Genomic DNA, 14643 nt, shown 5'->3' with positions numbered 1-14643 from the left:
ACACCACAAGCAAACTCGGCTCACTGCAATATAAATAATTAGCTGCCTCAGATCATTTTTAATTTAATTAAGAACAGCCTGTGAAGTTTGGCTAAGTAGTCGTCAAAATATGTAAACTGTATAATGAGGGTTGGTGTCAATATCAAAATACTGTATGTAATATTCAACTGAATTCTCCCCTTCATGAAGCTGCAATCTTGCTCCCTGGAGCTGCCTTGCTTTCTTACCGTAGAGTAGAATGTCTGCTAGAGCGGGTAATGCTATTGCCAACGGGAGAGGGGAGGTTACTTCCTCGATGGAGGTCTTCAATGGATCGACTCCAAGGCTTAGATTTATCCATTGAGTTTTCCATGTTGTTTTCCAAGCTTTCAAAGTCAAATCTAAACGGAAACGAACATTTCAATGCAGGTTTGCAAAACACAAAAACAGAAAAGAGAAAGTAAGCAAGAAGAGAGAGACGTAGACAACTTTTTCCTTCCTGCTGCTGAACATCTGCAGATTTACTCTGTCCCAGCAGATTACAGTCAAAGATACAGTGACAGAGCGCACTGTAACATATTTCCCCTTGAGCTAAAAACAAAGTGCTAGTTTCACGTACGTTTCACAGTAAATTTGGATCTTGAGAAACAGGGAGAGGACCATCGTGCTGTTAGAACTGAGAAAGAATCTTACAACCTTATCCAGATTTTCTAACTTCAACTAACTTCTAGCTACAACTGTTTGATTTGTTGGAGAAAAACGAATCTCAGGGCTCTCTTCATATTTTTTTTAATCAATTAGCTTTGCTTTCCAATTTAGTTTCAAATCTTAATATGCAGTTGAGTCGTTGTCCCTGTATAATGGCCAAGACCAAACTCCAAACATATGCAATGCATTTAATATAATCATTTCTGCTCTTCCTTTGTTTTATTTTCCCCCAGCACTGCTCTTTGAAAGCAGAGCCATCTCTTCCCGTCTTATATGCTCTGAGGTTATTCTCCATGCATGCCATGTTAGGGAAGAGAAAACGACAAGTAAAACGCCTTCCTCTTGGTTCAATATGGGAGGTGAAAGTCTTTAAAGCAAGCACTTCTTTTCCTGCAATGTGCCTTTCCCCCCTAAATCAGTAATGTCCTGCCATTAACTTTGTTCCAGTTCAAACAAAATAACTGTCTCTCCCAAGCACCTTTGTCTGTATGTGTCCTAAAAATCAAATCACATTTCTTTTCGTCTTAAGAACCTGAGGCCCTAAACTAGAAGAACTGCAAGTAAAGCAGAAACTTATTTGCCCGCTGCTGAATTCATGATCCTTTGAAGTAGAGATGGGAAATCTGTAAGCCCTCCAAATGCTGTTGGGCTGCAGCTCCCATCAGCCCCAGTCTGCTGAGCCAATGGTCAGGGATGCTGGGAGTTGTAGTCCAGCAGCATCCAGAGTGCCCCAGGCTCCCCATAGCTGCTTCAGAACATTCAGGGCTGGACAGCACAGTGGCAAAACAGGACACTAAGCACAGTTCAAGCCAATCTTCCTCTCCCCTGCTTCCCCAATAGTTCAGCACTGCAAGGGGATTTCTCATGGGGAGCTAACAGGATGTAGCTCCATAAGACTCCTCTCACTTTCCAGTTTCTGCCCAGTACTAGCAATCACACCACTGCCATCATCTTATTGTACCGTATGTATTTTCAAATACTTTGAGAGTGGCAAGAAGAAGCTTGACTGCAAAGTGGTTCTACTTTCTGCAGTTCTGCCATAGCATACCAAGTGGAACTCATTGGTCTCAGCCATGGTAAGACTGCGAGCCCACTGCATCTTAAGATATGAAATCTCACTTAGGGAAATTAGAGCTATAAAAGCTTTGGAAAGGACCCATTGCTCAGCAGAGTAGATGTGTTGCATGTAGAAAATCCTTGGTTCAAAGCACAGGCATCTCTTGTTAAAAGGATTTCAGGTAGCAGGTGATGGGGAAAACCTCTGTTCAGGACCTTGGACAACTAATGCAAGACTTGACAGTACTGGGCAAAAGTGCTTCCTGTGTCCCTAACAGGTCTACGATTCACTTGTGCTTTTGCTTTCACTGTATCCATGGAACATTTGAATGGGTATTTTCTGAAGGTATGGAACTATCTACTTTGGGCAAGGTTGCAGAAGGCCGAACTCATCTCAGCATAGAGGAACAAACAAGTGTGGTATGTTGTGTTTCCCATATGCTGCTGATACAACATACTGAGACAAGCAGTGCATTGTGTAACCCAGGCATCCCCAAACTGTGGCCCTCCAGATGTTTTGGCCTACAACTCCCACGATCCCTAGCTAACAGGACCAGTTGTCGGGGAAGATGGGAACTGTAGTCCAAAACATCTGGAGGGCCGAAGTTTGGGGGTGTCTGGTGTAACCCCACAAATAAGTGATTTCTGGCAGCAATCTTTGGAAGACCATCACTTGCTAGAACAATAAACTATTGAACTAAAGGGTGTTCATCCTTTAGTGCACTGTGATGCACTAGCAAGGCCAGAACAGCAAATCACTCTACACTGTAATGTTTTGCTTTGCGTAAGCCGGGTCTTACTTACGTGACTGCATACTGTGCAAAAGACAAATACTCTACCAAAACATCCAAGCCTTTGTTTTCTTCATTCAAAAACTCCCTGACCCACCTGTTAGGGAAAATCATTAGAGATCAGTATATTTGTACTTGTGCAAGCAAGTCTGCACAAACAAAAAAGAACCCAGTAATTACAGGAGAAAAGAAACACATTTCGCAAAAGCTAGTAATTTCTCTCTCAGAAACTTTTCAGCATGAAATGTAACGGTGTCACCAAATCACAAGGCCACTGCACATGCTCAGAGCCCCTCTCAGTCAAGATTTTGAGGTTATCATTAGAGGTCAGCACAATTACTAGGCATTTAATTTATTTTAATTTAACCATCTGGGCGGGGTGGGGGGAAAGCAAGCATCATTTGGGCTTTCTGCCATCTCTATGTAAATGTAATGGTAAGGATATTTTATCGTTTTGAAAAACCTGGAAATGCACTAACAGAGAACGTTGGTCAACAGTAACATGGTGGCAAAACCCCAAACAAATATCATGTTAACTGGACTATACCCCCAAATCTAAAAAAACAAATGAGTTTTTGAACTTCCAATGGTCTTTCTGCAGGGATAATTGGACACGAGCCATAGCAACCACATCAGTGATTCCTACTTTGTATGTACAGTACTGATTTATTTTAATGCAATATTCTTTTCATCATGCTGTACACTGCTTTAGTATATACTACATGAACAGCAGTACAGTATAGAATCTTTCAAAATGGATTTCCAGATTAGGCAGAGGCCTTCTTATTGGGAACCCTTCCTCAGTCTGGGAACTATGGGAAATTGGCAAGGGGGTGTGGGTGGGGGGAGAGAAGAAAGAAAAGGCTGGGGAGAATACTGGTGGTCCAAAGTCTGTGTTTATTTCACAGCAAGTGATTTAGGCTGTAATCGCATACAGCCTAAATGGGGGTGCCCATTTATACTTTTAAAGTAGACAGGTATAGGATTGAGCTACCAGTCACAGTATTAAGAAGCAATGCTCTCGATGGATGGGACCAGGAGCATGTGGTATGGCTGACATTTCACCACATATGGAAGGAAGCCATTTTCTGTCTCAAAGGATTCATATGTACAGGTACGGAAAGCTGCACGCAACCAATTAGTTCAAGCTAATAGTCACATTGACACACACAAAAGAATTTCGCAGCAGCCACTGACTTCAAAGTCCTAATGAACTTAGCAGAAATAGTCTCTCGCTTCAGTCACAGCTAACATCTGGCAAGACATTAGGGTAAGTCATAAATTTCGCTTGGCATTTTTAAAAAGTTAACTCTTGGGCAAGTTTCCATAAAAGAAAAGAAAAAAAGATGATATACTGACAACTTCTACTGCATATTTGGTTTGGGAAATATTACTGAAGTTTGACGTTCAGCTGATGACAAAACTGCTACAATTGCTTACAGACTTCATTGGCATGTCATCTCAAAGATATTGCCTAAACATTTGCTGCTCTGCCAACTATGTATTAGCAATGTTGGCCTAGCTTTGGTATTTCATGGTCAATTTCACTTCAAACAGGCTTTGCAAAAGGTGGGGGAGGGAGGGGGAGAGAGAGAGAGAAAGAGAGAGAACTTTTAACAAAAATAGTTTGTGAAAGATCGGGTAGGGGGCGTGTTCCAACACACTTAAAATGCAGCTCTCTTTTGAAGCAACACTGCAGTTGTTGAATTGTGTGTCTCTAAATTCTCATTGCCTGAGCAGCACAACACTTACACAAAACCAGGCCACATCACAAAGTCACAGTGCCCTGAATGAAAGCAAAATATGCCAGAGTAATGGTTTTCAAATTGTGTTCTAGGGAACCCTGAGGGTTCTGAAAAGCTTCTCAGGGTTCCCAAAGGAAAGATCTATAATGGTGGTTGAGGTATATTGTTATTGTTGTTTTTCTCTCCCTTTTAAAATGTTTTATAGATAATTTTTCTTTACTTTACTTTTTTTCTTTTCACTTTAACTCTTTGTAATATTATTCATAAAATAAAATAATTTCATTTTTAAAAATGAAATGAATCCAAGGCACCCAGAAAAAAAAACATTTTTACCCACCGTGGGTGATGATGATTTATTAAATTTCTATACCACCTTCAATCAGAGCACCACAGGGCAGTTTACAATATAAAAACATAAAAATACATACCATAGTAACAAACAAAAACAATAGCTCCCCCAATAAATTAAAAGGCCACAGAAAGTTTAATTAGCCAGAGGCCTTTGAGAAGAGGAATGCTTTCACCAGGTGTCTAAAGATATGTAGAGAAGGTGCCCGGTGAGTCTCTCTGGGAAGAGCATTCCACAAGCGGAGAGCCACTGCAGGAAAGGCCAGTTCTTATGTTGTTCCTGTTTGGACCTCTCACAGAGGAGGCATACAAAAAGGGGCCTCAGATCATGGTTGCAGGGTCTAGGTCTGACATATTCATGAGATTATTCAGTTGATGTGTGGCAATGAGGCCCCGCAGGAATGGCCAGTACTTCATATGTACTGTGCATGCTCTGGAATATGTCCCAGAATGCTCTGTAACACAAGGGAGTCAATGGCAGATATTTAGGAGTACCTCAGCAGGTAAGCCAATGAAGAAAGGGTTCTTATAGCAAAGCTTGAAAACCCATAGTCATAATACTATTTGAACCATGGTTCCATTTGAGCCATGAAGATACACAGTTGGGCCAAGAAAGCTTTAGACAGGTTGCGATAAATGTCTTTTGCCCAAACGTCATCAAAGGTAAAATAAAATAAATTATTCTTACCCAATGTGATTGGTTCTTAAAGAAATTTCTAATTCTCGTAATACTTGTGTAGATTCTTGAACTCTTCTCCTAAATTTCTATAATTTGCAAGGAGAGAAAACAATGCCTGAGTGTGATATTTAGTTACAGGTAGGTAGCAGTGTTGGTCTGAGTCGAAACAAAATAAAATTCCTTCAGTAGCACCTTAAAGACCAACTAAATTTTTATTTTGGTATGAGCTTTTGTGTGCATGCACACTTCATCAGATGATATTTAGATTAAGGATGGTATATAAAACCTTCACACTCCCATGACGGAGAGAATACATAAGTCATTAAGATGCATATTAAGTTTAAATTCTGAAGAATTACACTATTAATCAGACAACCAGTAGTGTGTGTGTGTGTGTGTGTATACACATACACACACACCCAACACAATTTCCAGTACAAATAAACTTATAGTATATGAAATATATTTAAAAATCAATATATATCTTTTACACAACACTTTCCCCAAAGTTATTCAATATTTCATCCTGACTATTACCCATATAGTATAAGAGAGAAGGTTACAGTTACATTTAGCTAAACATTTTACTGTATGATCTGTATACACATCGCAAATGTGTTTTATTGTGCTCTCGCCCTCTCTCCCTCCAATCCACCTGAAGCTGAACAGTGCCCAGAAGCCACAATGAGCTGGATGAGGACCAACAAACTGAGACTGAATCCTGATAAGGCTGAGTTGCTGTGGACAGTTAGTTCCCAAATCCAGAAATTAGGGAGACAGCCTGTTCTAGAAGGGGCAGAATCCCCCTTGCAGGAGCAGGTGCATAAACTGGAGGTTCTCCTCAGGGCAGTCTCGAGCAGGTCGGGCACCCTGGCGCTGAGGGGCAGAGATTGCTCCGGCGCCCCCCCCCTCGCAGTGTGCAGCATTGCTTCTGTGCGGCTTCTGCGCGCAGCGCCCCGCACCACCGGGACTCTACCTAGAGCCGACCCTGGTTCTCCTTGAATCTTTGCTGACACTAGAGGCCCAGGTCCACCTCCAGCTGCTTCCTCAGCAATGGCCTCAGTAATCCATGCTCCAATAACCTCACAACTGGATAATTGCTCTATGTAGAGTAACCCTTGAAAATGTTCTGGAAGCTCCAGTGAGTGCAGAATTAAATTTCTAGGTTGTTATCTGGGTAACCATGTAACACCAATCCTTAAAGCTCAACACTGCCTGCTTGTGTGCTACTGAGTCTAAACTAGATTTTAACTTGGAGCCTACAGGTGTTGTGTTCAGCAACCCATGAACCTTGTGCCAAACCACTTTCATTTCAACTTATGCCAGAAGTATGCTGGGTCCATAATACCCATCAATTTTTTGCCCACTGACCTGCAAAGACACCCTTCAATGCCCAACGAGCCATGCAACTATAAAATGAAATATTAACTTTTCACTTTAAAAAAATAAATGCAAGGAAGACATACATTTCTGAACCCTGATGGGATTTGCCCCTTGATATAAAAGAATGCCCTATTTATTTCATCATGTCAGCAGAATCAGGTGGTGAAGTTTTGACTAGACATTTCCTGGGTACAGGTCTTGCTTGCTTGCATTTATATAGCACTCAATGGCCTAAGTACATAAAAATTACAAAGGTTATCTTTGGGGGAAAGAAGAAAAAGATGTGGGAGAGAAGAATGGATGTTTGAATGCCTCTGTTAAAAATACAAACTACCTTGCACATAAGGCATTAACAAGTCTAGAAGAAGGCTGAATTGAGCGCTTCTCCCAAAAATGTCCCCCAGCATGCAAGCTTTCCATATTTTCAAATGTGCAGGGCTGGGGGTCAGCGCATAGAAGAGGTAGGCAGCATTAAAAAAAAACATTAACACCTTCACCTCTCTCACCTCCAACATAATTATTTTTTGCACTCCAGCCATTGCTGAACTACAATTCCCATCATTACTGACAATTGGTCGTGCTTGGTCTTGGTTTCGGAGGAGCTGCAGTTCAGCAACATCCAATATGCCAAAAGTTCCCCACACTGGTCAACTGCTTCATTTGGCTGATTTTATATACTACTCCTAAATGAAAATGGGGGGGGGGAATTCAAACATTTACAAAAGAAAATCTCTTACCTTCCTAGTTACAGCTGGATCGAGATAGCCTTTTAATTTCTGGATATATGTGTGTGGAGGATTCTTGACTTGAAATCTTTCCTGTAGGGGAGAAGAATAATGGTTAGCCATCCAGTTACAGGTAGGTGGCTGTGTTGGTCTGACGTAGTCAAAACAAACAAACAAACAAAATTCCTTCCAGTAGCACCTTAGAGACCAACTAAGTTTGTCATTGGTATGAGCTTTTGTGTGCATGCACACTTCTTCCAAACAGTTACTAGATATGTATTATAGCTAGATACCATAACTGAATGTGCCACTCTTCGCTTGCTGTTTTCATTTAATTAATATTTTATCTTCAGTTTCTTTAGGTGTCAGAAACTGGAATAAAGGCCCTGGAGTCTAAATGCTCTGAAAAAAATTAAGCATGTCATAATTAAAAATGAGCCACAGTTATGCAAGTTAACAGCTCTGTCACCTCTTCCTGTTTCAATTAATACCATAGGATAATTATGTGTGCCGTGAAAAAGCTTTGCATGAGAAAGAGAGGTTTCGGCTACCAGCTTCAACATATAAGCTCTGAGTTCATTTTTTTGTCTTCTTCCTTCCGTCTTTTTCAACACCTATGTGTGCTTTACAACTTGCTACTGGCTTTACAGGGTAAACTAAACTATGAGAATATTATGTATAGGACAGTAAGAGAAAAGGAAATGGGAAATGCTACTAATAAACAAAAAATATTAAATCTGTTTAATTGATCACTGTAGCCAATCTGGAAATACAATGAAAATCATTGACAGAAAGCAAATATTAGCCATGATCATGTCCTGTAAAAGCCAGCAATGGGAAGATTAAAACTACAGGGTGGAAGGAAAGGAGGACCTTTTTCTGCCTCCCCACTTCCAGCCACTCTCTGAAGACTGAAGAAGAGACCCTCTTAAGAATATTAGGGGGGTAGGACTAGACCATGTGAAAAATGAATATAAGATTTTAGCTGCAGTTCATTTATTTTCAGCTTTGTATTCTTGTTATTTAAAAAGTGCACCTAGACATTCTGTTGTTGCACCCATAACCTAGATTTAAGGTGCCATTTAGCTCCTAGTTTTCATATCTCAGTTTCTAACACTGTGATTTTCACATTAAATTGTTATTCTTTTTCAACTATATAAAATTCCTATTTAATATTACCTAATTACATAATACATCACAATATAAATATGATTTCAATGCATATTTCATCTCAATGTATGCATTTCTACGCATATTTTATTCAAGAATATGCAGTTATTCTTTTACACATTTTCGTTTGGTTCTCAGTTTTAAAAAGAAAAAAGGTATCGCAAAATTCAGAGATGCAGGAAAAATGGATAACTATGGTCTGATTCATGTCCAGAAAGTGCAGATTAGATCAGGTCACTTAGCAACAAGGACCAAACAAGATTCTCCTCCACCTCTAATCCTTCCTCCAATTTACAGAAATACTGGAATGAGTACCTTCTGATAAGAGTAACTAGCAACCTTTTTTTTCATGGCACTTTTAGAAGGAGAGTTTAGAAGCACACAGGGTGGCAATTAACCATTTCCATGTTGAATACTGCCCTGCAATAGTGCTTCTTCCTTGCAAAAATGCCCTTAAAGCCAATGGTGCTGACGGCAGAGGGGAATGCTAGAGCAGGAGAAAGAATTAAGTACACACCTCCCATTTGCCCATTCCTAACTGTCCCCTTCCTATGAGCTATCAGGCAATTGCGAGCCACATTTGCACACAACATATAGTTTGGCCCTCGCAACTCAGCCTAACAGATGTGTACATCTGAGAAGGCAACGTAGAGTTGCTTGCATTAGTGAAGCCTTGGTGCCATGCTATGCAGGAAGAGTGTCACCACCCATATCTATGTAAATTCACTGTAATCTGTCATTCCCTTCCTTCTCACCACTCCCAGTCTCCCAAAATCCCAATAGATGTAGTTTGAGGAGGTGGTTAGAATACCTAACCTTTTCACAAATGTGTACATTCAAGGGTATGCTGGAGAAAGGGAGCAGTGATAAATCATTTTGTCTCTAGTGTGGATATGCCCACAATAGACATGTGAAAGGTCACATCATCATCATCATCACCTTATTTGTATGTCGCCTTTCCATAGCTGAAACTATGCTCGGCTTACAACATGACAAGATTTACATAATTATAAACATAACAGAAATCATAAACAATAAATAATACACATCAAAAAGTACACAATCAAATGGAAACAATTTCCACATAAATCATAAGGTCTAAAACTAAAAATACAACAATAATATCAATAACAGCAATGAAGAGAGGAGAGGAGGAGGAGGAGGAGGAGGAGGAGGAGGAGGAGGAGGAGGAGGAGGAGGAGGAGGAGGAGTTTGGATTTGATATTCCGCTTTATCACTACCCGAAGGAGTCTCAAAGCGGCTAACATTCTCCTTTCCCTTCCTCCCCCACAACAGACACCCTGTGAGGTAGGTGGGGCTGAGAGACTTCAGAGAAGTGTGACTAGCCCAAGGTCACCCAGCAGCTGCATGTGGAGGAGCAGAGAGGCGAGCCCGGTTCCCCAGATTACGAGTCTACCGCTCTTAACCACTACACCACACGGGCTCTCTCAACCCCCTGTAAACAATACTCCAGCCCAAGAATCTGTTCAACAGCCTCAGGTTTTGTAGCTGGAGTCAGTCAGCACTCCACTCTCCCAGGCCAGGTGGGAAAGGGCCAGTAAGGCAGGGTGCAGGTCTTCCAGGGCTCACAGCCAAGATGGTCTCATTTAAAACAACACAGATAAAAATGATCTGTAAAGTGGCATACTGGAGGGGAAATCGTATCTCCCATTCATATATATCAGTTTTGTGACACAAGACAGGAGGTTTTGGATAGCATCTATACCAAATCACATCTGGAGTCAGTGACTGTTGCTGTCATAGCAGGCCTGTCCCACACTGCTACACCAAAATGACACCTTCCTAGCACTGCACCCCAATTGGAACACCTATACACTGGTGCTTGAGAACTGAGGCTGCAATCCTTAATGTAAGATTAACCCTCACTGAACTCAAAAGAGCACTGTATCCCTCTATCCAGCCTTCATTGACTTCAGAGCAGCCTTCGACTCTATGTCCAAGCTTCAGGAAGGCAATAAACGTGAGTTTTGCCCTACAATAAGATTTGCATTTTTGCTTCTGTAGCATGGCTAAGAGCTTCTAAAATCTTCCTTTTTGTTCATATGCTAATCTCATAACTGCATAGTGCGGATATGATTCCAGCACTATGTGCTGCTTTGGTACAGTATTTTTTTTTAAATGTTTGCTTATCTTCTGTAAATATGGATTAAATTCATAAAGCTGAATTATAATACCACACACCATTTTATGTCAACAACAAATCATTCACATTAATATGCTTATCATATTCATATCTACCAAATATCAACACCCAGTGAATGCTAAATACTGATAACCATATCCTGAAGTCTGAAACAGACAGATCCATTGTTTCCTTAAAGCAGTGGTTCACAAATTACACAGTGTTTAATATCCACTTATGATTGAGCCTGTTGGCATACTTTATAACTTGCATCCCCTTTCCTTTGTCACATCATTCCACCTTTGTGCCTATATGAATAGTTCCATGCATCCTAATAATTTGCTAGCACATAAGAAGTGGGGACTAAGATAACTAAAAAGAAATAAGTCATGTGTGGAAATCTAAAGCCTGTGAACTACAATGTGAAAGCCAAATCTAGTAAATGCTTAGAAATCATGACTTCTGCAAGTCTGCAGCAGGTCAACACTAACTGGCTAACACCTTGCACTATTTTAATTCCTCAGAATAGTTCTATGGCTATTTTCACACCCCGCCCCCACAAACTATGTGTGCATGCATAGGTCTGTGTTTTTACGCAAGCAGAAAAATAAACGCTTAACCCTTTTTGAATATCCAATCAAGAGTAGCATGTGGGCAAACAAACAAAGCCAACTCTACGAGAAGATTCCACTTTTTTTCTTCACCACATAAAGCAACATGCGATGGAAAGGTACGTTACTCAGGTGTTATGCAGAATAAGTAGGGTCTGCAGGGCCATGAACACTAGCCCTGCCCCCAGCATTCCCATATGTGCCAACCACACCTATTTCACCGCAAACCTCCCCATATTGAGAGAAAGGTCTGAATGGGGCTTTAAAGTATACATATGGTACACATTTAGAAGTTTCGTTGTGATAAGGAACCCTGATAATGCAGTGCTCCTGCTCTCCGAGAGACTTCTAAGCAAGCTCAGCCAAACACACCTAGAAGACCCCTTCATTGCATGTCTTCATTCAGCAGCTAGTAAGTTGTGGAAGTCTCTACCACAATGAGGTTATGAATGACTACTAATCTCTGAATACCAATTGTTGGGGATCACAAAGAGTGCTATTGTGCTCATGTCCTCATTGTGGACATCCCACAGGTATTTGGTTGACCACTGCAGGAACAAGACGCTGGACTAGATGAGCATTTGGTCTAATCCAGCAGGGCTTTGCTTATGTTGTGTAGGGTTGTGTACATTAGGGCCAGGGCTGGATGCACAGACCTTGAGGGTGTCAACCGTGTTGCCTTTCCCAATTCGGGCATAATGCCCGAACAGAACCTTAGAGTATGCCTTTAGGTTGCAGACCTACATAATGCAATACAGAAGGCATTGCCGTGGTTGATGCTAACTAGGAACTGAATCCAGTGTTTCAGCGGGGTTTGATATTTAAAGCCTCGTGAAGGTAGTGTGATCCCACTTGCACGCTTCCCACAGGCACCTCGCTGGCCACTGAGAGAACGGGATGCTGGTCTAGATGAGTCATTGGCCTGATCCATCACGTTCTTCTTAGGTTCCTAAAAAGTGCTGCCATTGCCCCTGAAATTGTTGCTGCCCATAGCCATAACTGCCAAGATCACTCACACCTGATGAAATGGCACAGTGGTTCAAATGAGTTACAACTGTTGTTTCTATGAATCATCCGCAATGTGAAAATCATCTTCAAAGAAGCTAAAAGAAGAAATTGAAAGTTTCACATTATTGCTCCCTGGTGCATAAAGCTTCTTTGACCAACCATGTGGGAAACTACTCACTGAATCATAAACCCGGCATGCATAATCTATAAAATGTAATAGTTAGTTAGAAACTCATATAACGAAAGCATGACTTTCCTGTCAGCTTCCCTAGAGCAGACAATATGACTATTCTAAAATAGTGGCTGTTGAGAGCACATTATTCTGATGGGAATACTGTTTGCTCGAACTTGTTTACAACTGTCTGCAAAGCCATTCCCTCCACTCTCGTTTCCTCTCTGCAGAACTCTTTCAAATCCTTTTGTTTCATTTCAGTTTGCAAATGAAGAGATCTGGAAGTCTGAGCTTTTGCTGGAGTTTTCCGATCACTGTGAAGGCTAAATACACTCCAGGGAGATCTGCACTGAATACAGACTAGTAATGCTCCCAGAAAAAACATGAAGTCTTTTGTCCGAGCCAAGCCTAGCCCAATTTGAGAATCATTTAACTAGTAGCAAAAGAACAATTAAAGGTCACATCACTGGGGAAAGTGGGAGGAAATGTAAATCCTGAGTAAGGTGACTTGGCAGGTGGCAGATGACTTGAGTTACGTTACTGGAGACAGTCTCAGGGTGTTCTGAACTGATTTCCCATTCTTACTGTTAATATTACAAAGTGGAACTAGAATGTATGACAAAAGACCTACCTCTTGCAACAACAAATACTTTGTTCTCAGCTTTCAGGAGAAAGGGGGAAATGATTTCATAAACACACTTGTCAGGGCAAGGTGACCTCAGAGATCAGCACCAATAAAAACTCAGGATTGTCTGTGCTTGAGCCTATGTAGAAAAGGCCAAGTGCCTATGTACACACACCAGTCTCAGTGTCTTATCCTGACAGGATATAGCATCACTTAAAAACAAACAAAAAACCAGGGGGACACACATCACATGCAAATATTCATTGTATCCATAAGTAATCCCATAATATTCGAAACAGAGTGACGAGTGCTTCCTTATTAATAAGCTACCGTACATTTGTATTCCTTCCTCCATAAAATGAAAATCAGGCCAATGTACACAGAGCACTCAATGACTTAACTTGGTACGGCAAATCTCTGACAGCTGCTGAATGTCCCAAGATTTGAAATCAATTGCCTTCATCCAAATCTAAGAATAATCTCTATCCAATTACACTGAACCTCTGACTTCAATACACTGACGCACTCAACAAATAAAACAGAGCCAACAATTGTTTCTTAAAAAATGAGTTTCCATGCCTAAATGCACAAAGGTTCTATATTCAAGAGAATTCTAAATCTAAATCTATATCTTCTGGGGATGGTGGGAAGAACTCTAGTACTTACCCTTTTCACCCAAAAATATCACTTTCACATTTGAAAAAAGTAAAGGTGTATGCAGGGTGACAGGGTTGGTGGGGGCTAGTGAAATACAGATACTGAACATGTGAAGTTCAACCACGCTACAGAAGAAACGATTCTCCATCTTCTCCACCAGGAAATCATATTTATAGCACACCATTTATTTTTCAAAAATTGGCTGACAGGTTTGCTTTACCTGAAGGAACAACTGTACACAGGGGATTTGCATTCCTACTAATTAAACAGAAGCAAGCACGTTCACCGAAAGTAAGTAAGATTGTAAACTCCTTGGTATCTGCCTTTTTGTACTTCACTTCTTAGTACAGTGCTGATGTCAATGGATTATGGTTGCGATTACATTATATGGTTCCAACTTTGAAAGCTAAACCATTCTAGCACCATGTCTATGGAATACCACCGCAAAACATGCTTGCCTGGCAACCATTTTCTTTTAGGGTTCCTTTCTTTGCTCATGCTTTCTTCTCCCAGGCAGGTGTGTACAATCTTAATTATTGTATGTTTTATTCTTGTATTTGGGACTTTGTGTAACCAATATGCAGGTGAAACCTGACCCCCTCCTGCTCTCATTTCCACCTAAATCCAAGGAAGCTCAACCAAGACAAAATAGAAGTGCTCCTCAGCAGCAGAAAGGTAGGGCAGAGAAGAGGGTCTCAACTTACCCTGAACGGTGTTACACTCCCCTTGAAGGTACCTGCATTCCTCCCTGAACCCAGAAGCCCATATTTCCACAGTGCTTTTGCACAATAGGGGTTAGAGTGTCAACAGTGCCCATTCCCTGAGAGGTCAGGCATGGCCCTG

The 14643-nt window shown here is 41.0% G+C and overlaps 1 protein-coding gene across 6 annotated transcripts in view; it reads right to left on the bottom strand.

Annotated features, from left to right (window-relative positions):
• Positions 1-14643, bottom strand: part of FMNL2 (formin like 2) — a 195035-nt gene that overhangs the window by 57851 nt on the left and 122541 nt on the right. For all 6 annotated transcript variants that reach the window (XM_035131697.2, XM_035131647.2, XM_035131671.2 and 3 more), the window contains exons 3-6: positions 7427-7507; positions 5316-5392; positions 2548-2631; positions 228-380 (exon numbers count right to left, since the gene is read on the bottom strand). In XM_035131697.2, the coding sequence (XP_034987588.1) occupies positions 228-380; positions 2548-2631; positions 5316-5392; positions 7427-7507 (395 nt within the window). The remainder of the gene's footprint in view (positions 1-227; positions 381-2547; positions 2632-5315; positions 5393-7426; positions 7508-14643) is intronic.

This window comes from Zootoca vivipara, chromosome 1, assembly GCF_963506605.1.
Source record: "Zootoca vivipara chromosome 1, rZooViv1.1, whole genome shotgun sequence".
Taxonomy (NCBI): domain Eukaryota; kingdom Metazoa; phylum Chordata; class Lepidosauria; order Squamata; family Lacertidae; genus Zootoca; species Zootoca vivipara.
Note: the sequence above shows the minus strand (reverse complement) of the source record. Positions and strands in the feature narration are given on the sequence as shown.